Genomic DNA, 23,900 nt, shown 5'->3' with positions numbered 1-23,900 from the left:
TTCCGACGGAGGTCCGCGGTGGCGCTCTTCCGACGGAGGTCCGCGGTGGCGCTCTTCCGACGGAGGTCCGCGGTGGCGCTCTTCCGACGGAGGTCCGCGGTGGCGCTCTTCCGACGGAGGTCCGCGGTGGCGCTCTTCCGACGGAGGTCCGCGGTGGCGCTCTTCCGACGGAGGTCCGCGGTGGCGCTCTTCCGACGGAGGTCCGCGGTGGCGCTCTTCCGACGGAGGTCCGCGGTGGCGCTCTTCCGACGGAGGTCCGCGGTGGCGCTCTTCCGACGGAGGTCCGCGGTGGCGCTCTTCCGACGGAGGTCCGCGGTGGCGCTCTTCCGACGGAGGTCCGCGGTGGCGCTCTTCCGACGGAGGTCCGCGGTGGCGCTCTTCCGACGGAGGTCCGCGGTGGCGCTCTTCCGACGGAGGTCCGCGGTGGCGCTCTTCCGACGGAGGTCCGCGGTGGCGCTCTTCCGACGGAGGTCCGCGGTGGCGCTCTTCCGACGGAGGTCCGCGGTGGCGCTCTTCCGACGGAGGTCCGCGGTGGCGCTCTTCCGACGGAGGTCCGCGGTGGCGCTCTTCCGACGGAGGTCCGCGGTGGCGCTCTTCCGACGGAGGTCCGCGGTGGCGCTCTTCCGACGGAGGTCCGCGGTGGCGCTCTTCCGACGGAGGTCCGCGGTGGCGCTCTTCCGACGGAGGTCCGCGGTGGCGCTCTTCCGACGGAGGTCCGCGGTGGCGCTCTTCCGACGGAGGTCCGCGGTGGCGCTCTTCCGACGGAGGTCCGCGGTGGCGCTCTTCCGACGGAGGTCCGCGGTGGCGCTCTTCCGACGGAGGTCCGCGGTGGCGCTCTTCCGACGGAGGTCCGCGGTGGCGCTCTTCCGACGGAGGTCCGCGGTGGCGCTCTTCCGACGGAGGTCCGCGGTGGCGCTCTTCCGACGGAGGTCCGCGGTGGCGCTCTTCCGACGGAGGTCCGCGGTGGCGCTCTTCCGACGGAGGTCCGCGGTGGCGCTCTTCCGACGGAGGTCCGCGGTGGCGCTCTTCCGACGGAGGTCCGCGGTGGCGCTCTTCCGACGGAGGTCCGCGGTGGCGCTCTTCCGACGGAGGTCCGCGGTGGCGCTCTTCCGACGGAGGTCCGCGGTGGCGCTCTTCCGACGGAGGTCCGCGGTGGCGCTCTTCCGACGGAGGTCCGCGGTGGCGCTCTTCCGACGGAGGTCCGCGGTGGCGCTCTTCCGACGGAGGTCCGCGGTGGCGCTCTTCCGACGGAGGTCCGCGGTGGCGCTCTTCCGACGGAGGTCCGCGGTGGCGCTCTTCCGACGGAGGTCCGCGGTGGCGCTCTTCCGACGGAGGTCCGCGGTGGCGCTCTTCCGACGGAGGTCCGCGGTGGCGCTCTTCCGACGGAGGTCCGCGGTGGCGCTCTTCCGACGGAGGTCCGCGGTGGCGCTCTTCCGACGGAGGTCCGCGGTGGCGCTCTTCCGACGGAGGTCCGCGGTGGCGCTCTTCCGACGGAGGTCCGCGGTGGCGCTCTTCCGACGGAGGTCCGCGGTGGCGCTCTTCCGACGGAGGTCCGCGGTGGCGCTCTTCCGACGGAGGTCCGCGGTGGCGCTCTTCCGACGGAGGTCCGCGGTGGCGCTCTTCCGACGGAGGTCCGCGGTGGCGCTCTTCCGACGGAGGTCCGCGGTGGCGCTCTTCCGACGGAGGTCCGCGGTGGCGCTCTTCCGACGGAGGTCCGCGGTGGCGCTCTTCCGACGGAGGTCCGCGGTGGCGCTCTTCCGACGGAGGTCCGCGGTGGCGCTCTTCCGACGGAGGTCCGCGGTGGCGCTCTTCCGACGGAGGTCCGCGGTGGCGCTCTTCCGACGGAGGTCCGCGGTGGCGCTCTTCCGACGGAGGTCCGCGGTGGCGCTCTTCCGACGGAGGTCCGCGGTGGCGCTCTTCCGACGGAGGTCCGCGGTGGCGCTCTTCCGACGGAGGTCCGCGGTGGCGCTCTTCCGACGGAGGTCCGCGGTGGCGCTCTTCCGACGGAGGTCCGCGGTGGCGCTCTTCCGACGGAGGTCCGCGGTGGCGCTCTTCCGACGGAGGTCCGCGGTGGCGCTCTTCCGACGGAGGTCCGCGGTGGCGCTCTTCCGACGGAGGTCCGCGGTGGCGCTCTTCCGACGGAGGTCCGCGGTGGCGCTCTTCCGACGGAGGTCCGCGGTGGCGCTCTTCCGACGGAGGTCCGCGGTGGCGCTCTTCCGACGGAGGTCCGCGGTGGCGCTCTTCCGACGGAGGTCCGCGGTGGCGCTCTTCCGACGGAGGTCCGCGGTGGCGCTCTTCCGACGGAGGTCCGCGGTGGCGCTCTTCCGACGGAGGTCCGCGGTGGCGCTCTTCCGACGGAGGTCCGCGGTGGCGCTCTTCCGACGGAGGTCCGCGGTGGCGCTCTTCCGACGGAGGTCCGCGGTGGCGCTCTTCCGACGGAGGTCCGCGGTGGCGCTCTTCCGACGGAGGTCCGCGGTGGCGCTCTTCCGACGGAGGTCCGCGGTGGCGCTCTTCCGACGGAGGTCCGCGGTGGCGCTCTTCCGACGGAGGTCCGCGGTGGCGCTCTTCCGACGGAGGTCCGCGGTGGCGCTCTTCCGACGGAGGTCCGCGGTGGCGCTCTTCCGACGGAGGTCCGCGGTGGCGCTCTTCCGACGGAGGTCCGCGGTGGCGCTCTTCCGACGGAGGTCCGCGGTGGCGCTCTTCCGACGGAGGTCCGCGGTGGCGCTCTTCCGACGGAGGTCCGCGGTGGCGCTCTTCCGACGGAGGTCCGCGGTGGCGCTCTTCCGACGGAGGTCCGCGGTGGCGCTCTTCCGACGGAGGTCCGCGGTGGCGCTCTTCCGACGGAGGTCCGCGGTGGCGCTCTTCCGACGGAGGTCCGCGGTGGCGCTCTTCCGACGGAGGTCCGCGGTGGCGCTCTTCCGACGGAGGTCCGCGGTGGCGCTCTTCCGACGGAGGTCCGCGGTGGCGCTCTTCCGACGGAGGTCCGCGGTGGCGCTCTTCCGACGGAGGTCCGCGGTGGCGCTCTTCCGACGGAGGTCCGCGGTGGCGCTCTTCCGACGGAGGTCCGCGGTGGCGCTCTTCCGACGGAGGTCCGCGGTGGCGCTCTTCCGACGGAGGTCCGCGGTGGCGCTCTTCCGACGGAGGTCCGCGGTGGCGCTCTTCCGACGGAGGTCCGCGGTGGCGCTCTTCCGACGGAGGTCCGCGGTGGCGCTCTTCCGACGGAGGTCCGCGGTGGCGCTCTTCCGACGGAGGTCCGCGGTGGCGCTCTTCCGACGGAGGTCCGCGGTGGCGCTCTTCCGACGGAGGTCCGCGGTGGCGCTCTTCCGACGGAGGTCCGCGGTGGCGCTCTTCCGACGGAGGTCCGCGGTGGCGCTCTTCCGACGGAGGTCCGCGGTGGCGCTCTTCCGACGGAGGTCCGCGGTGGCGCTCTTCCGACGGAGGTCCGCGGTGGCGCTCTTCCGACGGAGGTCCGCGGTGGCGCTCTTCCGACGGAGGTCCGCGGTGGCGCTCTTCCGACGGAGGTCCGCGGTGGCGCTCTTCCGACGGAGGTCCGCGGTGGCGCTCTTCCGACGGAGGTCCGCGGTGGCGCTCTTCCGACGGAGGTCCGCGGTGGCGCTCTTCCGACGGAGGTCCGCGGTGGCGCTCTTCCGACGGAGGTCCGCGGTGGCGCTCTTCCGACGGAGGTCCGCGGTGGCGCTCTTCCGACGGAGGTCCGCGGTGGCGCTCTTCCGACGGAGGTCCGCGGTGGCGCTCTTCCGACGGAGGTCCGCGGTGGCGCTCTTCCGACGGAGGTCCGCGGTGGCGCTCTTCCGACGGAGGTCCGCGGTGGCGCTCTTCCGACGGAGGTCCGCGGTGGCGCTCTTCCGACGGAGGTCCGCGGTGGCGCTCTTCCGACGGAGGTCCGCGGTGGCGCTCTTCCGACGGAGGTCCGCGGTGGCGCTCTTCCGACGGAGGTCCGCGGTGGGGCTCTTCCGGCGGAGGGCCGCGGTGGCGCTCTTCCGACGGAGGTCCGCGGTGGCGCTCTTCCGCCGGAGGTCCGCGGCGGCGCTCTTCCGACGGACGGCCGCGGTGGCGCTCTTCCGGCGGAGGACCGCGGTGGCGCTCTTCCGACGGAGGTCCGCGGTGGCGCTCTTCCGACGGAGGTCCGCGGTGGCGCTCTTCCGACGGAGGTCCGCGGTGGCGCTCTTCCGACGGAGGTCCGCGGTGGCGCTCTTCCGACGGAGGTCCGCGGTGGCGCTCTTCCGACGGAGGTCCGCGGTGGCGCTCTTCCGACGGAGGTCCGCGGTGGCGCTCTTCCGACGGAGGTCCGCGGTGGCGCTCTTCCGACGGAGGTCCGCGGTGGCGCTCTTCCGACGGAGGTCCGCGGTGGCGCTCTTCCGACGGAGGTCCGCGGTGGCGCTCTTCCGGCGGAGGTCCGCGGTGGCGCTCTTCCGACGGAGGTCCGCGGTGGCGCTCTTCCGACGGAGGTCCGCGGTGGCGCTCTTCCGACGGAGGTCCGCGGTGGCGCTCTCCCGGCGGAGGTCCGCGGTGGCGCTCTTCCGGCGGAGGTCCGCGGTGGCGCTCTTCCGACGGAGGTCCGCGGTGGCGCTCTTCCGACGGAGGTCCGCGGTGGCGCTCTTCCGACGGAGGTCCGCGGTGGCGCTCTTCCGACGGAGGTCCGCGGTGGCGCTCTTCCGACGGAGGTCCGCGGTGGCGCTCTTCCGACGGAGGTCCGCGGTGGCGCTCTTCCGACGGAGGTCCGCGGTGGCGCTCTTCCGACGGAGGTCCGCGGTGGCGCTCTTCCGACGGAGGTCCGCGGTGGCGCTCTTCCGACGGAGGTCCGCGGTGGCGCTCTTCCGACGGAGGTCCGCGGTGGCGCTCTTCCGACGGAGGTCCGCGGTGGCGCTCTTCCGACGGAGGTCCGCGGTGGCGCTCTTCCGACGGAGGTCCGCGGTGGCGCTCTTCCGACGGAGGTCCGCGGTGGCGCTCTTCCGACGGAGGTCCGCGGTGGCGCTCTTCCGACGGAGGTCCGCGGTGGCGCTCTTCCGACGGAGGTCCGCGGTGGCGCTCTTCCGACGGAGGTCCGCGGTGGCGCTCTTCCGACGGAGGTCCGCGGTGGCGCTCTTCCGACGGAGGTCCGCGGTGGCGCTCTTCCGACGGAGGTCCGCGGTGGCGCTCTTCCGACGGAGGTCCGCGGTGGCGCTCTTCCGACGGAGGTCCGCGGTGGCGCTCTTCCGACGGAGGTCCGCGGTGGCGCTCTTCCGACGGAGGTCCGCGGTGGCGCTCTTCCGACGGAGGTCCGCGGTGGCGCTCTTCCGACGGAGGTCCGCGGTGGCGCTCTTCCGACGGAGGTCCGCGGTGGCGCTCTTCCGACGGAGGTCCGCGGTGGCGCTCTTCCGACGGAGGTCCGCGGTGGCGCTCTTCCGACGGAGGTCCGCGGTGGCGCTCTTCCGACGGAGGTCCGCGGTGGCGCTCTTCCGACGGAGGTCCGCGGTGGCGCTCTTCCGACGGAGGTCCGCGGTGGCGCTCTTCCGACGGAGGTCCGCGGTGGCGCTCTTCCGACGGAGGTCCGCGGTGGCGCTCTTCCGACGGAGGTCCGCGGTGGCGCTCTTCCGACGGAGGTCCGCGGTGGCGCTCTTCCGACGGAGGTCCGCGGTGGCGCTCTTCCGACGGAGGTCCGCGGTGGCGCTCTTCCGACGGAGGTCCGCGGTGGCGCTCTTCCGACGGAGGTCCGCGGTGGCGCTCTTCCGACGGAGGTCCGCGGTGGCGCTCTTCCGACGGAGGTCCGCGGTGGCGCTCTTCCGACGGAGGTCCGCGGTGGCGCTCTTCCGGCGGAGGTCCGCGGTGGCGCTCTTCCGACGGAGGTCCGCGGTGGCGCTCTTCCGACGGAGGTCCGCGGTGGCGCTCTTCCGACGGAGGTCCGCGGTGGCGCTCTTCCGACGGAGGTCCGCGGTGGCGCTCTTCCGACGGAGGTCCGCGGTGGCGCTCTTCCGACGGAGGTCCGCGGTGGCGCTCTTCCGGCGGAGGTCCGCGGTGGCGCTCTTCCGACGGAGGTCCGCGGTGGCGCTCTTCCGACGGAGGTCCGCGGTGGCGCTCTTCCGACGGAGGTCCGCGGTGGCGCTCTTCCGACGGAGGTCCGCGGTGGCGCTCTTCCGACGGAGGTCCGCGGTGGCGCTCTTCCGACGGAGGTCCGCGGTGGCGCTCTTCCGACGGAGGTCCGCGGTGGCGCTCTTCCGACGGAGGTCCGCGGTGGCGCTCTTCCGACGGAGGTCCGCGGTGGCGCTCTTCCGACGGAGGTCCGCGGTGGCGCTCTTCCGACGGAGGTCCGCGGTGGCGCTCTTCCGACGGAGGTCCGCGGTGGCGCTCTTCCGACGGAGGTCCGCGGTGGCGCTCTTCCGACGGAGGTCCGCGGTGGCGCTCTTCCGACGGAGGTCCGCGGTGGCGCTCTTCCGACGGAGGTCCGCGGTGGCGCTCTTCCGACGGAGGTCCGCGGTGGCGCTCTTCCGACGGAGGTCCGCGGTGGCGCTCTTCCGACGGAGGTCCGCGGTGGCGCTCTTCCGACGGAGGTCCGCGGTGGCGCTCTTCCGACGGAGGTCCGCGGTGGCGCTCTTCCGACGGAGGTCCGCGGTGGCGCTCTTCCGACGGAGGTCCGCGGTGGCGCTCTTCCGACGGAGGTCCGCGGTGGCGCTCTTCCGACGGAGGTCCGCGGTGGCGCTCTTCCGACGGAGGTCCGCGGTGGCGCTCTTCCGGCGGAGGTCCGCGGTGGCGCTCTTCCGACGGAGGTCCGCGGTGGCGCTCTTCCGACGGAGGTCCGCGGTGGCGCTCTTCCGACGGAGGTCCGCGGTGGCGCTCTTCCGACGGAGGTCCGCGGTGGCGCTCTTCCGACGGAGGTCCGCGGTGGCGCTCTTCCGACGGAGGTCCGCGGTGGCGCTCTTCCGACGGAGGTCCGCGGTGGCGCTCTTCCGGCGGAGGTCCGCGGTGGCGCTCTTCCGACGGAGGTCCGCGGTGGCGCTCTTCCGACGGAGGTCCGCGGTGGCGCTCTTCCGACGGAGGTCCGCGGTGGCGCTCTTCCGACGGAGGTCCGCGGTGGCGCTCTTCCGACGGAGGTCCGCGGTGGCGCTCTTCCGACGGAGGTCCGCGGTGGCGCTCTTCCGACGGAGGTCCGCGGTGGCGCTCTTCCGACGGAGGTCCGCGGTGGCGCTCTTCCGACGGAGGTCCGCGGTGGCGCTCTTCCGACGGAGGTCCGCGGTGGCGCTCTTCCGACGGAGGTCCGCGGTGGCGCTCTTCCGACGGAGGTCCGCGGTGGCGCTCTTCCGACGGAGGTCCGCGGTGGCGCTCTTCCGACGGAGGTCCGCGGTGGCGCTCTTCCGACGGAGGTCCGCGGTGGCGCTCTTCCGACGGAGGTCCGCGGTGGCGCTCTTCCGACGGAGGTCCGCGGTGGCGCTCTTCCGACGGAGGTCCGCGGTGGCGCTCTTCCGACGGAGGTCCGCGGTGGCGCTCTTCCGACGGAGGTCCGCGGTGGCGCTCTTCCGACGGAGGTCCGCGGTGGCGCTCTTCCGACGGAGGTCCGCGGTGGCGCTCTTCCGACGGAGGTCCGCGGTGGCGCTCTTCCGACGGAGGTCCGCGGTGGCGCTCTTCCGACGGAGGTCCGCGGTGGCGCTCTTCCGGCGGAGGTCCGCGGTGGCGCTCTTCCGACGGAGGTCCGCGGTGGCGCTCTTCCGGCGGAGGTGCGCGGTGGCGCTCTTCCGACGGAGGTCCGCGGTGGCGCTCTTCCGACGGAGGTCCGCGGTGGCGCTCTTCCGACGGAGGTCCGCGGTGGCGCTCTTCCGACGGAGGTCCGCGGTGGCGCTCTTCCGACGGAGGTCCGCGGTGGCGCTCTTCCGACGGAGGTCCGCGGTGGCGCTCTTCCGACGGAGGTCCGCGGTGGCGCTCTTCCGACGGAGGTCCGCGGTGGCGCTCTTCCGACGGAGGTCCGCGGTGGCGCTCTTCCGACGGAGGTCCGCGGTGGCGCTCTTCCGACGGAGGTCCGCGGTGGCGCTCTTCCGACGGAGGTCCGCGGTGGCGCTCTTCCGACGGAGGTCCGCGGTGGCGCTCTTCCGACGGAGGTCCGCGGTGGCGCTCTTCCGACGGAGGTCCGCGGTGGCGCTCTTCCGACGGAGGTCCGCGGTGGCGCTCTTCCGACGGAGGTCCGCGGTGGCGCTCTTCCGACGGAGGTCCGCGGTGGCGCTCTTCCGACGGAGGTCCGCGGTGGCGCTCTTCCGACGGAGGTCCGCGGTGGCGCTCTTCCGACGGAGGTCCGCGGTGGCGCTCTTCCGACGGAGGTCCGCGGTGGCGCTCTTCCGACGGAGGTCCGCGGTGGCGCTCTTCCGACGGAGGTCCGCGGTGGCGCTCTTCCGACGGAGGTCCGCGGTGGCGCTCTTCCGACGGAGGTCCGCGGTGGCGCTCTTCCGACGGAGGTCCGCGGTGGCGCTCTTCCGACGGAGGTCCGCGGTGGCGCTCTTCCGACGGAGGTCCGCGGTGGCGCTCTTCCGACGGAGGTCCGCGGTGGCGCTCTTCCGACGGAGGTCCGCGGTGGCGCTCTTCCGACGGAGGTCCGCGGTGGCGCTCTTCCGACGGAGGTCCGCGGTGGCGCTCTTCCGACGGAGGTCCGCGGTGGCGCTCTTCCGACGGAGGTCCGCGGTGGCGCTCTTCCGACGGAGGTCCGCGGTGGCGCTCTTCCGACGGAGGTCCGCGGTGGCGCTCTTCCGACGGAGGTCCGCGGTGGCGCTCTTCCGACGGAGGTCCGCGGTGGCGCTCTTCCGACGGAGGTCCGCGGTGGCGCTCTTCCGACGGAGGTCCGCGGTGGCGCTCTTCCGACGGAGGTCCGCGGTGGCGCTCTTCCGACGGAGGTCCGCGGTGGCGCTCTTCCGACGGAGGTCCGCGGTGGCGCTCTTCCGGCGGAGGTCCGCGGTGGCGCTCTTCCGACGGAGGTCCGCGGTGGCGCTCTTCCGACGGAGGTCCGCGGTGGCGCTCTTCCGACGGAGGTCCGCGGTGGCGCTCTTCCGACGGAGGTCCGCGGTGGCGCTCTTCCGACGGAGGTCCGCGGTGGCGCTCTTCCGACGGAGGTCCGCGGTGGCGCTCTTCCGACGGAGGTCCGCGGTGGCGCTCTTCCGACGGAGGTCCGCGGTGGCGCTCTTCCGACGGAGGTCCGCGGTGGCGCTCTTCCGACGGAGGTCCGCGGTGGCGCTCTTCCGACGGAGGTCCGCGGTGGCGCTCTTCCGACGGAGGTCCGCGGTGGCGCTCTTCCGACGGAGGTCCGCGGTGGCGCTCTTCCGACGGAGGTCCGCGGTGGCGCTCTTCCGACGGAGGTCCGCGGTGGCGCTCTTCCGACGGAGGTCCGCGGTGGCGCTCTTCCGACGGAGGTCCGCGGTGGCGCTCTTCCGACGGAGGTCCGCGGTGGCGCTCTTCCGACGGAGGTCCGCGGTGGCGCTCTTCCGACGGAGGTCCGCGGTGGCGCTCTTCCGACGGAGGTCCGCGGTGGCGCTCTTCCGACGGAGGTCCGCGGTGGCGCTCTTCCGGCGGAGGTCCGCGGTGGCGCTCTTCCGACGGAGGTCCGCGGTGGCGCTCTTCCGACGGAGGTCCGCGGTGGCGCTCTTCCGACGGAGGTCCGCGGTGGCGCTCTTCCGACGGAGGTCCGCGGTGGCGCTCTTCCGACGGAGGTCCGCGGTGGCGCTCTTCCGACGGAGGTCCGCGGTGGCGCTCTTCCGACGGAGGTCCGCGGTGGCGCTCTTCCGACGGAGGTCCGCGGTGGCGCTCTTCCGACGGAGGTCCGCGGTGGCGCTCTTCCGACGGAGGTCCGCGGTGGCGCTCTTCCGACGGAGGTCCGCGGTGGCGCTCTTCCGACGGAGGTCCGCGGTGGCGCTCTTCCGACGGAGGTCCGCGGTGGCGCTCTTCCGACGGAGGTCCGCGGTGGCGCTCTTCCGACGGAGGTCCGCGGTGGCGCTCTTCCGACGGAGGTCCGCGGTGGCGCTCTTCCGACGGAGGTCCGCGGTGGCGCTCTTCCGACGGAGGTCCGCGGTGGCGCTCTTCCGACGGAGGTCCGCGGTGGCGCTCTTCCGACGGAGGTCCGCGGTGGCGCTCTTCCGACGGAGGTCCGCGGTGGCGCTCTTCCGACGGAGGTCCGCGGTGGCGCTCTTCCGACGGAGGTCCGCGGTGGCGCTCTTCCGACGGAGGTCCGCGGTGGCGCTCTTCCGACGGAGGTCCGCGGTGGCGCTCTTCCGACGGAGGTCCGCGGTGGCGCTCTTCCGACGGAGGTCCGCGGTGGCGCTCTTCCGACGGAGGTCCGCGGTGGCGCTCTTCCGACGGAGGTCCGCGGTGGCGCTCTTCCGACGGAGGTCCGCGGTGGCGCTCTTCCGACGGAGGTCCGCGGTGGCGCTCTTCCGACGGAGGTCCGCGGTGGCGCTCTTCCGACGGAGGTCCGCGGTGGCGCTCTTCCGACGGAGGTCCGCGGTGGCGCTCTTCCGGCGGAGGTCCGCGGTGGCGCTCTTCCGACGGAGGTCCGCGGTGGCGCTCTTCCGACGGAGGTCCGCGGTGGCGCTCTTCCGACGGAGGTCCGCGGTGGCGCTCTTCCGACGGAGGTCCGCGGTGGCGCTCTTCCGACGGAGGTCCGCGGTGGCGCTCTTCCGACGGAGGTCCGCGGTGGCGCTCTTCCGACGGAGGTCCGCGGTGGCGCTCTTCCGACGGAGGTCCGCGGTGGCGCTCTTCCGACGGAGGTCCGCGGTGGCGCTCTTCCGACGGAGGTCCGCGGTGGCGCTCTTCCGACGGAGGTCCGCGGTGGCGCTCTTCCGACGGAGGTCCGCGGTGGCGCTCTTCCGACGGAGGTCCGCGGTGGCGCTCTTCCGACGGAGGTCCGCGGTGGCGCTCTTCCGACGGAGGTCCGCGGTGGCGCTCTTCCGACGGAGGTCCGCGGTGGCGCTCTTCCGACGGAGGTCCGCGGTGGCGCTCTTCCGACGGAGGTCCGCGGTGGCGCTCTTCCGACGGAGGTCCGCGGTGGCGCTCTTCCGACGGAGGTCCGCGGTGGCGCTCTTCCGACGGAGGTCCGCGGTGGCGCTCTTCCGACGGAGGTCCGCGGTGGCGCTCTTCCGACGGAGGTCCGCGGTGGCGCTCTTCCGACGGAGGTCCGCGGTGGCGCTCTTCCGACGGAGGTCCGCGGTGGCGCTCTTCCGACGGAGGTCCGCGGTGGCGCTCTTCCGACGGAGGTCCGCGGTGGCGCTCTTCCGACGGAGGTCCGCGGTGGCGCTCTTCCGACGGAGGTCCGCGGTGGCGCTCTTCCGACGGAGGTCCGCGGTGGCGCTCTTCCGACGGAGGTCCGCGGTGGCGCTCTTCCGACGGAGGTCCGCGGTGGCGCTCTTCCGACGGAGGTCCGCGGTGGCGCTCTTCCGACGGAGGTCCGCGGTGGCGCTCTTCCGACGGAGGTCCGCGGTGGCGCTCTTCCGACGGAGGTCCGCGGTGGCGCTCTTCCGACGGAGGTCCGCGGTGGCGCTCTTCCGACGGAGGTCCGCGGTGGCGCTCTTCCGACGGAGGTCCGCGGTGGCGCTCTTCCGGCGGAGGTCCGCGGTGGCGCTCTTCCGGCGGAGGTCCGCGGTGGCGCTCTTCCGACGGAGGTCCGCGGTGGCGCTCTTCCGACGGAGGTCCGCGGTGGCGCTCTTCCGACGGAGGTCCGCGGTGGCGCTCTTCCGACGGAGGTCCGCGGTGGCGCTCTTCCGACGGAGGTCCGCGGTGGCGCTCTTCCGACGGAGGTCCGCGGTGGCGCTCTTCCGACGGAGGTCCGCGGTGGCGCTCTTCCGACGGAGGTCCGCGGTGGCGCTCTTCCGACGGAGGTCCGCGGTGGCGCTCTTCCGACGGAGGTCCGCGGTGGCGCTCTTCCGACGGAGGTCCGCGGTGGCGCTCTTCCGACGGAGGTCCGCGGTGGCGCTCTTCCGACGGAGGTCCGCGGTGGCGCTCTTCCGACGGAGGTCCGCGGTGGCGCTCTTCCGACGGAGGTCCGCGGTGGCGCTCTTCCGACGGAGGTCCGCGGTGGCGCTCTTCCGACGGAGGTCCGCGGTGGCGCTCTTCCGACGGAGGTCCGCGGTGGCGCTCTTCCGACGGAGGTCCGCGGTGGCGCTCTTCCGACGGAGGTCCGCGGTGGCGCTCTTCCGACGGAGGTCCGCGGTGGCGCTCTTCCGACGGAGGTCCGCGGTGGCGCTCTTCCGACGGAGGTCCGCGGTGGCGCTCTTCCGACGGAGGTCCGCGGTGGCGCTCTTCCGACGGAGGTCCGCGGTGGCGCTCTTCCGACGGAGGTCCGCGGTGGCGCTCTTCCGACGGAGGTCCGCGGTGGCGCTCTTCCGACGGAGGTCCGCGGTGGCGCTCTTCCGACGGAGGTCCGCGGTGGCGCTCTTCCGACGGAGGTCCGCGGTGGCGCTCTTCCGACGGAGGTCCGCGGTGGCGCTCTTCCGACGGAGGTCCGCGGTGGCGCTCTTCCGACGGAGGTCCGCGGTGGCGCTCTTCCGACGGAGGTCCGCGGTGGCGCTCTTCCGACGGAGGTCCGCGGTGGCGCTCTTCCGACGGAGGTCCGCGGTGGCGCTCTTCCGACGGAGGTCCGCGGTGGCGCTCTTCCGACGGAGGTCCGCGGTGGCGCTCTTCCGACGGAGGTCCGCGGTGGCGCTCTTCCGACGGAGGTCCGCGGTGGCGCTCTTCCGACGGAGGTCCGCGGTGGCGCTCTTCCGACGGAGGTCCGCGGTGGCGCTCTTCCGACGGAGGTCCGCGGTGGCGCTCTTCCGACGGAGGTCCGCGGTGGCGCTCTTCCGACGGAGGTCCGCGGTGGCGCTCTTCCGACGGAGGTCCGCGGTGGCGCTCTTCCGACGGAGGTCCGCGGTGGCGCTCTTCCGACGGAGGTCCGCGGTGGCGCTCTTCCGACGGAGGTCCGCGGTGGCGCTCTTCCGACGGAGGTCCGCGGTGGCGCTCTTCCGACGGAGGTCCGCGGTGGCGCTCTTCCGACGGAGGTCCGCGGTGGCGCTCTTCCGACGGAGGTCCGCGGTGGCGCTCTTCCGACGGAGGTCCGCGGTGGCGCTCTTCCGACGGAGGTCCGCGGTGGCGCTCTTCCGACGGAGGTCCGCGGTGGCGCTCTTCCGACGGAGGTCCGCGGTGGCGCTCTTCCGACGGAGGTCCGCGGTGGCGCTCTTCCGACGGAGGTCCGCGGTGGCGCTCTTCCGACGGAGGTCCGCGGTGGCGCTCTTCCGACGGAGGTCCGCGGTGGCGCTCTTCCGACGGAGGTCCGCGGTGGCGCTCTTCCGACGGAGGTCCGCGGTGGCGCTCTTCCGACGGAGGTCCGCGGTGGCGCTCTTCCGACGGAGGTCCGCGGTGGCGCTCTTCCGACGGAGGTCCGCGGTGGCGCTCTTCCGACGGAGGTCCGCGGTGGCGCTCTTCCGACGGAGGTCCGCGGTGGCGCTCTTCCGACGGAGGTCCGCGGTGGCGCTCTTCCGACGGAGGTCCGCGGTGGCGCTCTTCCGACGGAGGTCCGCGGTGGCGCTCTTCCGACGGAGGTCCGCGGTGGCGCTCTTCCGACGGAGGTCCGCGGTGGCGCTCTTCCGACGGAGGTCCGCGGTGGCGCTCTTCCGACGGAGGTCCGCGGTGGCGCTCTTCCGACGGAGGTCCGCGGTGGCGCTCTTCCGACGGAGGTCCGCGGTGGCGCTCTTCCGACGGAGGTCCGCGGTGGCGCTCTTCCGACGGAGGTCCGCGGTGGCGCTCTTCCGACGGAGGTCCGCGGTGGCGCTCTTCCGACGGAGGTCCGCGGTGGCGCTCTTCCGACGGAGGTCCGCGGTGGCGCTCTTCCGACGGAGGTCCGCGGTGGCGCTCTTCCGACGGAGGTCCGCGGTGGCGCTCTTCCGACGGAGGTCCGCGGTGGCGCTCTTCCGACGCGGGTCCGCGGTGGCGCTCTTCCGACGGAGGTCCGCGGTGGCGCTCTTCCGACGGAGGTCCGCGGTGGCGCTCTTCCGACGGAGGTCCGCGGTGGCGCTCTTCCGACGGAGGTCCGCGGTGGCGCTCTTCCGACGGAGGTCCGCGGTGGCGCTCTTCCGACGGAGGTCCGCGGTGGCGCTCTTCCGACGGAGGTCCGCGGTGGCGCTCTTCCGACGGAGGTCCGCGGTGGCGCTCTTCCGACGGAGGTCCGCGGTGGCGCTCTTCCGACGGAGGTCCGCGGTGGCGCTCTTCCGACGGAGGTCCGCGGTGGCGCTCTTCCGACGGAGGTCCGCGGTGGCGCTCTTCCGACGGAGGTCCGCGGTGGCGCTCTTCCGACGGAGGTCCGCGGTGGCGCTCTTCCGACGGAGGTCCGCGGTGGCGCTCTTCCGACGGAGGTCCGCGGTGGCGCTCTTCCGACGGAGGTCCGCGGTGGCGCTCTTCCGACGGAGGTCCGCGGTGGCGCTCTTCCGACGGAGGTCCGCGGTGGCGCTCTTCCGACGGAGGTCCGCGGTGGCGCTCTTCCGACGGAGGTCCGCGGTGGCGCTCTTCCGACGGAGGTCCGCGGTGGCGCTCTTCCGACGGAGGTCCGCGGTGGCGCTCTTCCGACGGAGGTCCGCGGTGGCGCTCTTCCGACGGAGGTCCGCGGTGGCGCTCTTCCGACGGAGGTCCGCGGTGGCGCTCTTCCGACGGAGGTCCGCGGTGGCGCTCTTCCGACGGAGGTCCGCGGTGGCGCTCTTCCGACGGAGGTCCGCGGTGGCGCTCTTCCGACGGAGGTCCGCGGTGGCGCTCTTCCGACGGAGGTCCGCGGTGGCGCTCTTCCGACGGAGGTCCGCGGTGGCGCTCTTCCGACGGAGGTCCGCGGTGGCGCTCTTCCGACGGAGGTCCGCGGTGGCGCTCTTCCGACGGAGGTCCGCGGTGGCGCTCTTCCGACGGAGGTCCGCGGTGGCGCTCTTCCGACGGAGGTCCGCGGTGGCGCTCTTCCGACGGAGGTCCGCGGTGGCGCTCTTCCGACGGAGGTCCGCGGTGGCGCTCTTCCGACGGAGGTCCGCGGTGGCGCTCTTCCGACGGAGGTCCGCGGTGGCGCTCTTCCGACGGAGGTCCGCGGTGGCGCTCTTCCGACGGAGGTCCGCGGTGGCGCTCTTCCGACGGAGGTCCGCGGTGGCGCTCTTCCGACGGAGGTCCGCGGTGGCGCTCTTCCGACGGAGGTCCGCGGTGGCGCTCTTCCGACGGAGGTCCGCGGTGGCGCTCTTCCGACGGAGGTCCGCGGTGGCGCTCTTCCGACGGAGGTCCGCGGTGGCGCTCTTCCGACGGAGGTCCGCGGTGGCGCTCTTCCGACGGAGGTCCGCGGTGGCGCTCTTCCGACGGAGGTCCGCGGTGGCGCTCTTCCGACGGAGGTCCGCGGTGGCGCTCTTCCGACGGAGGTCCGCGGTGGCGCTCTTCCGACGGAGGTCCGCGGTGGCGCTCTTCCGACGGAGGTCCGCGGTGGCGCTCTTCCGACGGAGGTCCGCGGTGGCGCTCTTCCGACGGAGGTCCGCGGTGGCGCTCTTCCGACGGAGGTCCGCGGTGGCGCTCTTCCGACGGAGGTCCGCGGTGGCGCTCTTCCGACGGAGGTCCGCGGTGGCGCTCTTCCGACGGAGGTCCGCGGTGGCGCTCTTCCGACGGAGGTCCGCGGTGGCGCTCTTCCGACGGAGGTCCGCGGTGGCGCTCTTCCGACGGAGGTCCGCGGTGGCGCTCTTCCGACGGAGGTCCGCGGTGGCGCTCTTCCGACGGAGGTCCGCGGTGGCGCTCTTCCGACGGAGGTCCGCGGTGGCGCTCTTCCGACGGAGGTCCGCGGTGGCGCTCTTCCGACGGAGGTCCGCGGTGGCGCTCTTCCGACGGAGGTCCGCGGTGGCGCTCTTCCGACGGAGGTCCGCGGTGGCGCTCTTCCGACGGAGGTCCGCGGTGGCGCTCTTCCGACGGAGGTCCGCGGTGGCGCTCTTCCGACGGAGGTCCGCGGTGGCGCTCTTCCGACGGAGGTCCGCGGTGGCGCTCTTCCGACGGAGGTCCGCGGTGGCGCTCTTCCGACGGAGGTCCGCGGTGGCGCTCTTCCGACGGAGGTCCGCGGTGGCGCTCTTCCGACGGAGGTCCGCGGTGGCGCTCTTCCGACGGAGGTCCGCGGTGGCGCTCTTCCGACGGAGGTCCGCGGTGGCGCTCTTCCGACGGAGGTCCGCGGTGGCGCTCTTCCGACGGAGGTCCGCGGTGGCGCTCTTCCGGCGGAGGTCCGCGGTGGCGCTCTTGCGACGGAGGTCCGCGGTGGCGCTCTTCCGACGGAGGTCCGCGGTGGCGCTCTTCCGGCGGAGGTCCGCGGTGGCGCTCTTCCGACGGAGGTCCGCGGTGGCGCTCTTCCGACGGAGGTCCGCGGTGGCGCTCTTCCGACGGAGGTCCGCGGTGGCGCTCTTCCGACGGAGGTCCGCGGTGGCGCTCTTCCGACGGAGGTCCGCGGTGGCGCTCTTCCGACGGAGGTCCGCGGTGGCGCTCTTCCGACGGAGGTCCGCGGTGGCGCTCTTCCGACGGAGGTCCGCGGTGGCGCTCTTCCGACGGAGGTCCGCGGTGGCGCTCTTCCGACGGAGGTCCGCGGTGGCGCTCTTCCGACGGAGGTCCGCGGTGGCGCTCTTCCGACGGAGGTCCGCGGTGGCGCTCTTCCGACGGAGGTCCGCGGTGGCGCTCTTCCGACGGAGGTCCGCGGTGGCGCTCTTCCGACGGAGGTCCGCGGTGGCGCTCTTCCGGCGGAGGTCCGCGGTGGCGCTCTTCCGACGGAGGTCCGCGGTGGCGCTCTTCCGACGGAGGTCCGCGGTGGCGCTCTTCCGACGGAGGTCCGCGGTGGCGCTCTTCCGACGGAGGTCCGCGGTGGCGCTCTTCCGACGGAGGTCCGCGGTGGCGCTCTTCCGGCGGAGGTCCGCGGTGGCGCTCTTCCGACGGAGGTCCGCGGTGGCGCTCTTCCGACGGAGGTCCGCGGTGGCGCTCTTCCGACGGAGGTCCGCGGTGGCGCTCTTCCGACGGAGGTCCGCGGTGGCGCTCTTCCGACGGAGGTCCGCGGTGGCGCTCTTCCGACGGAGGTCCGCGGTGGCGCTCTTCCGACGGAGGTCCGCGGTGGCGCTCTTCCGACGGAGGTCCGCGGTGGCGCTCTTCCGACGGAGGTCCGCGGTGGCGCTCTTCCGACGGAGGTCCGCGGTGGCGCTCTTCCGACGGAGGTCCGCGGTGGCGCTCTTCCGACGGAGGTCCGCGGTGGCGCTCTTCCGACGGAGGTCCGCGGTGGCGCTCTTCCGACGGAGGTCCGCGGTGGCGCTCTTCCGACGGAGGTCCGCGGTGGCGCTCTTCCGACGGAGGTCCGCGGTGGCGCTCTTCCGACGGAGGTCCGCGGTGGCGCTCTTCCGACGGAGGTCCGCGGTGGCGCTCTTCCGACGGAGGTCCGCGGTGGCGCTCTTCCGACGGAGGTCCGCGGTGGCGCTCTTCCGACGGAGGTCCGCGGTGGCGCTCTTCCGACGGAGGTCCGCGGTGGCGCTCTTCCGACGGAGGTCCGCGGTGGCGCTCTTCCGACGGAGGTCCGCGGTGGCGCTCTTCCGACGGAGGTCCGCGGTGGCGCTCTTCCGACGGAGGTCCGCGGTGGCGCTCATCCAAAGCAGCTGTGATTGGTGTGAGCGTATCATTGGCAGTGCCAAATAGCCAAATGCTACCCATCCAATGTTAACATTGCAGCTGGGGATACATTCCAAAGACTTGGCAGATCTCTCCACATTGCCTGACCATGCAAGGAATCCCAATGGAAACACTATTTAGCACATACATTCATACAAACCAAGCGAACAGCCAACATAACAAAGCACACCACAAAACATGTTGAATTAGAAGGGCACTCGGTGGAGTGCATACCTCCACCATGTAATGCCTGATCCAGTAGAACATATCGGGCCCAATAAATTTTTGAAATATCATGTTGTGCATCATTTTTGGCTCCATCTCTCTGTGATAAGAATCACTTTAAAAATTCACAGAACCAGATCCGGCTTCGGATCTTCACTAAACAATTCGTCCTTGTTACACATCCACTAAGTTTCGTCCAGAACTTATAAGATATCGTGCTATATTTTGGTTTTAGCCAAATCCCTCACTGGTGAAGAATCACTTTAATAAATCTCATATCTGGATGCAGATTAGGATCTTCACCAAAGTTGAATCAACTCATCTTGTTAGATATCCAAGGTGTCCCCCAAGTTTCATCTGAATCCATCCACAACTTTTTGAGACATCCTGCACACAAAAATAAAACAGACAGGAGTGGAAACATAACCTCCTTCCACCTTTAGTGGCAGAGGTGAAAATGTTAATCAAGACAAGCAAAATACTCCAAATGGAACAATGACAGGGAAATGTATGTAAACGGTGCAGTCTGGACTTGATGCAGTCATGGGAGGAGGGGATTGAGTGGGGTGGAATGGGAAGGGGATGGGGCACGAAGGACCTCACTTAACATGGCCTTCAGGAATCCTTCAAAACCAAATATGTTCAATGTTTCTGCCTGTTTGGTTTTACTCTTTTAACAATTTAACAAAATTAAGACACTGAATTCAACTTACGTGAACATTGTTCGTTTTATGGAATTTGTTGGTTTTATTTCCTACAAAAGTGAGGCTCATGGAAGAGCCACATTGAACTGGCAGTCGGGGTAGTGGGGCAACAATCTGCACAATAAGCAAGGAAATAAACGAACAGGAAAGGAAGAGAGGGATAATGGGAAGAAATACCGAATCCAGCTAGTGGAATCAATGATTCTCCGCAATCATGGAATTCAAGCAGTGATTTGAACAGAGAACTGAATCTGACCTGGAAAAAAAAACAACTCGGAATCGAGTTAATTTCAGAAAAAGTCAAGATTAGGTCGAATTGCTAATAAAATATTCACTAAACCGTCTGATTTTCTGTGTGTGATTCTCGACATGCTTCATTCCCACAACGTACTTATGAAAAGTAATAAGATATATATATATATATATATATATATATATATATATATATATATATATATATATATATATATATATATATATATATATATATAATACAGTATACAGTGACTGAATCGGGAGGATGACACCATTGAGAGATGGGTCCATAAACAATATATAACATGATATTTCAAAACATGATGGACACGTTATGACAAAACTCGGTTATCACCACCATCTCAAATCGTCCCCAATATAATACCATCATCTTTTCTACCCTTGCTAACCCCCCCCCCACCTCACCCCAATTCTTCCTATTTCCACATTTCCATTTTTCACTCCTGAGAGTTTCTTTCTGTGTCCATTTTGTGGCTCCGGCGCATGCTGCCATACCTGACCTGACCTCGTCTACCCCATGCGTCCTCTCCTGCCCCCCCTCCCCCATTCCTCCACACACCCATCGTTTGTCCAAGCCGCCCTGTGAAGATTTCCCCCCTTGGTGCAGAGATTTGCTGATAATTTGGAAGTTCTGTTAATCATGATATTTTGCTAGCTTTTGGGATTAACATGGATTTTCTCAGCCATGTCCATCTTTACTTGAATACTGCCCATATCCATCCTCCTTAATCTGGCTCCATCACGATTTCCATAACTTTGCGAAGAAGTAAAAAAGTTATTTTAATTTTTGGTTGTTGTAACATGGGGATTTTCCAGACGATTCAAGGTAGTTCTTTCACTTTGTCCTGCTTCTGCTGTGGCTTTATTGAAGTCCAAATTGATAATTCCTCACTTTGGTTTTTTTTTATTTTGTAGCGTGAAACTTTCCTACCAAAGAATGCGTCCTTACCGTCGGGTTAATCCCCTCCTTCAATGATGGCTATGGTTTTCATGCAGAAAATCGGGGAACTTAAAATTATGAGAAATACCTGCTCCCTCTGGCAGCGGTCAGGAAAGCTGTTACACTGTCACGTGCATAATGCAAAATTGCAAGTCATCTCCACAGCTGATTTGTCATATCTTCTCCCACCACCACCACCACCACCACCACCACCACCACCACCACCACCACCTGGTGATGCTATATGCTACACATTTAGATAGGGAATTTAAGGCCTTCTGTGAAATTGGCCTAATAGATCTTATGTATACAACTTATCTCACTCTGTTGACATCATACCCCTTCATATCCCATGACTAACTCGACTTTATCTTTCTTACTTGCAAAGTGACTAGCCTGGATGGCATCAGGTCCGGTGATTTCAATTCCCGCTCTGCTGCTCTTCTCTTCAACTTGTCATTCTCCTTTGACCACCTCCCATCTCCCTGGAAGTTAGCAAACATCACTCCAATCTGACAAGAACGGTGTAAAAACACATCCTGTCAACTACATATCAGTAAACTTACTTCCGATTACAAGTGAAGTCATGGAATCCATCATTGCTGCTGATGTCACGTCTTTCCTCTTTTCAAATGACCGAACTTCTGACCATCAGTTTAGATTCCTTTCCAGGCACAAAACTCTGGACATGCTGCTGCTATTCTCTCGGCAATGGTGGGAGGCTCGAAATCTCAAACAATAATCTCGCATCGCTTCCATGGACATACAGGGGGGCATTCTACACAATCTGACATAATGCTCTGCCTGCAAAGCTCACTTCCGGAGGCATACAAGGCTGCCTTACCGAGCTTCCTGACGTCCTCCACTCACTCAGTTGGTGTGTTGCTGTTACTTGAATCCTCTTCTCTCTTCTCCCAGTGAAGCGCCTGGAGTGCCCCAAGTATGTCTTGCTAAGTCTCGTTCAAAATCTACATGAACGGCCTGTCTGATGCTCTGAAAAATCCTCTCTCTCTTTTTTGCAGATGACCCTTTATTGTGTCACACTGCATCATGGCTCGTCTTCAAAGGCAGTCGCACACTGGACGTCCACAATCGTTTCAAGTCATTCCTTGAAAAATCAGAATTATTCACAGCCTGCATGGATGGCCTTTGCCTGCAGCTCATTTGAGTCTTGCTTTCCCGTAAGGGTTGGGGCTCCAGCAGAAATCTAAAGCTGGCATTGTTATTCGCATCTCCCACGATGAGGCCGAAGCACAAGGTCTGTTGCTGTTGCATCACAGGCAGGCCTCTCCTACGGTGTAGCTCAACCTTTCAGCTCTCCCCAACTCGTTGAGGATGCACGCACCCTCCTTCTTGTAACCTCCTCCTGATTAAACTCTCAAAATGCAGGCTTGCTTCCCACCTCTACCCTGTTCTTCCTTTCTCCTGTTCATTGAAGTGTCTTCTTTTCGGAGACAGTTCAACTGCACTCTTCCCTCCAGTGCTTTAAGCAAGTCGTGCACCACCACCTTGTGTAATCCCCCCGGCCATACCCAATAATTTTTTTCTCCTTTGATTACCCCTACCCATTCGAACCACCTTACTTGCAGGTCTGTGTTTCCTTTCATCCTCTCTGCCATCTTGAATCCTCATTGTGCATTACCCTGGATATTTGTGATGCAACACATCAATCCACTGCCATCAGGCATGTAAGATGCTTGCTGGTTGGTTGAAAAGTGAAAGTTATTAATTTTTTTTTTCTTTTTCTTTTACTTGGATAACACCTGTGACCATGTGGGCCCGAATTTGCGATGTCTTTCTCCTTTTACTTTGATTAAGCATTCATTGAATGTCTTTGCTGATGAATATGATTTGTACCATTGATTCAATCATTCCAGTCTTCATCCTTTGATTTTGAACTTCTCTTGTCCTTCCGAACCAGGGTAAAGTTCATCAGGCACTGATCGAAATTAAGAAGAGTCTGGAACAGCAGGCAGGCGATGTGAGGCAGTTGTCAAACGCAGATGGAGTGTCTGGATCAGACCCCACGGCACAGCTATTGCAGGCAAGAGCCATGTTACTGACGGGACGCCTCATGGAGGAGACTGCAAACTTTGAGAGTGCTGCTATCATTAAACAGTACAAGGTACTTACACTATTGATTGATTCCAGATTCACTTGCTTATTTTTTGTTTGTGTGTAAATAATGTCACGTTTAGTCCCCAGCTTTCTTTTGTGTGCAGAGTTGAAGGGCAAACCCATATTAATTTTCAACCAAAATAGCCGCTCGTCTAACAGTCGGCCATCTTTGATCGCATTGCGAAACAAAATGATGTGCTTATGTACACCATCATGTGTTGTCTTTTTGCCAAGTAGGAATAAAATTGGTCCATACATGTCCGACATACAGTTGCACATACATGCGCACACACACGGACAACAAAATCGAGACCAAATCCATAAGCCCCCGTTTCGGACGAAATCCAACGTCAGCTAATGTGTGTGGGAACGAATGGGAGGCGGGAAAGGACGCATGGGGGTGGATGGAATGGATACAGAAGGAAACTCTCAGGAATTAAAAAATGGAAAAATGGAGGAGGGAGGGCTTGGGTTGGGGAGGGGTGGGGGTGTTAACATTGGCATATTAACCAATAATATTGGCAGAAAAGATGATGGTTTTTAGATTGGAGGGGGGGGGGGGAGGTGATCTGAGATAGTGGTGAACAGTTGTCGAGAAGATCTTGAGGGAAGAAAGAGAATGTGGAAGTTCGTTTCACGGGCAAGAAAAGGAGGAACAAATGAGTGGAGGTGAGCAGTGATCCTGGATTTTGGGAGTTTCACAAAAGGTGATGATGGTGGACTGTGTGCTCCCTGCAGGACCCTGGGGAGGGGGGGGTACAAAACGGGGAATAAGCAGAGGGTGGAAGACCAGAAAGAAGGCGGTACAAGACAGAGACCACCGAACTGTCTGCGATGACGTAGTAATAGGCCTATAGACTCAGCTTCAGAATGTGAGATTCCGATGATATTGAAGACCTTGGTTTCCACAGCGTCAAGCTGAGCAAGGTGTGAGGTAGGAGATCCGCTCCCAGATGGGAGAGAAGTATTCCTTCAAGTTGTGGCAAAATGAGTGCCAGCTTGCTGGTATCTTGTGTCGGAGTGGTGACCCATCCAGGATTGTGTCCAATAGCCAAGGAGAGGCCTTGTCGGTGGAAAGGCGTTCAGGTGTGCCAAGATATGACTTTGTACGACGGATGATGCCCAGTCGGCAGCTGGCTTTGGCGGACAATTTTGAAATGTGGTTTGCCCGAGATCGATCGTGGTCGATGGTGAGACCAACGGTTTGAATGACTGAACTTCCTCAAAGGGATTGTTAAAAAGAGGATTTGTATTTGATTAGTGAATATTTAGGAGGCAATATGAAAGGGAATGGGAGTGTTGGAGAACGTTACCGAGGCTGCAAATATATATAATATATATATATATATATATATATATATATATATATATATATATATATATATATATATATATATATATATATATATATATATATATATAATATATATATATTTCGTATACATTGTTGAAGCTCTGAGAAGAGCTAACACAAAGAACATATAACAAAGGGAGCAGGAGATGAGACGAGAGGGGTGGTAGAGGAAAGCATAAAAGAGTGTGGAACAGAGACATAAGGAGATCTTTGGAAAGGAGAGTGATGGGGTGGGGTACATGGGGTAAACAAGATGGACACTTTTGGGACTTTCAGGAAGGAAAGCATGGAATATGAAGGAGGTGGGTTTGGGGTGTATTAACAGGGGTAGAAAAGATTGTGGTTTTGGATTGGGTAAGATAAGAGATGGTGGTGAACAGATGTTTTTAAGACCTGGAGGGAAAAGTGGGATTGAAGAGAGTGTGTGAGCTTGTTCCAGAGGTGGGAAAAAAAGAGGAATGAAAGTTAGTGTGCTTACCCATGGTGTGCCTGACCATTGTGGGGGAATGATTTGATAGGCCTAAAAATAGGGAAGAGAGTAGAGGTCGGTGATGGCACACTCACCTCTGAGTTATTCAAAGCTCAATCCATCCATCTATTGGGACCATACTCTGTGCAGAGCGTTGGTGCTGCTTAAACGGTCTCCTTGGCTATG

General features: G+C 66.0%; 1 protein-coding gene across 1 annotated transcript in view; it reads left to right on the top strand.

The window, feature by feature from the left end:
* Nucleotides 1–23,900, top strand: part of ATR (ATR checkpoint kinase) — a 104,085-nt gene that overhangs the window by 67,391 nt on the left and 12,794 nt on the right. The window contains exon 37 of the mRNA XM_085847982.1: nucleotides 21,695–21,898. Coding sequence (XP_085704108.1) covers nucleotides 21,695–21,898 — 204 coding nt within the window. The remainder of the gene's footprint in view (nucleotides 1–21,694; nucleotides 21,899–23,900) is intronic.

Source organism: Eptatretus burgeri, chromosome 11, assembly GCF_056783735.1.
Source record: "Eptatretus burgeri isolate ZD-2024b chromosome 11, Ebu_testis_v1, whole genome shotgun sequence".
In the NCBI taxonomy this organism is placed as follows: domain Eukaryota; kingdom Metazoa; phylum Chordata; class Myxini; order Myxiniformes; family Myxinidae; genus Eptatretus; species Eptatretus burgeri.
Note: the sequence above shows the minus strand (reverse complement) of the source record. Positions and strands in the feature narration are given on the sequence as shown.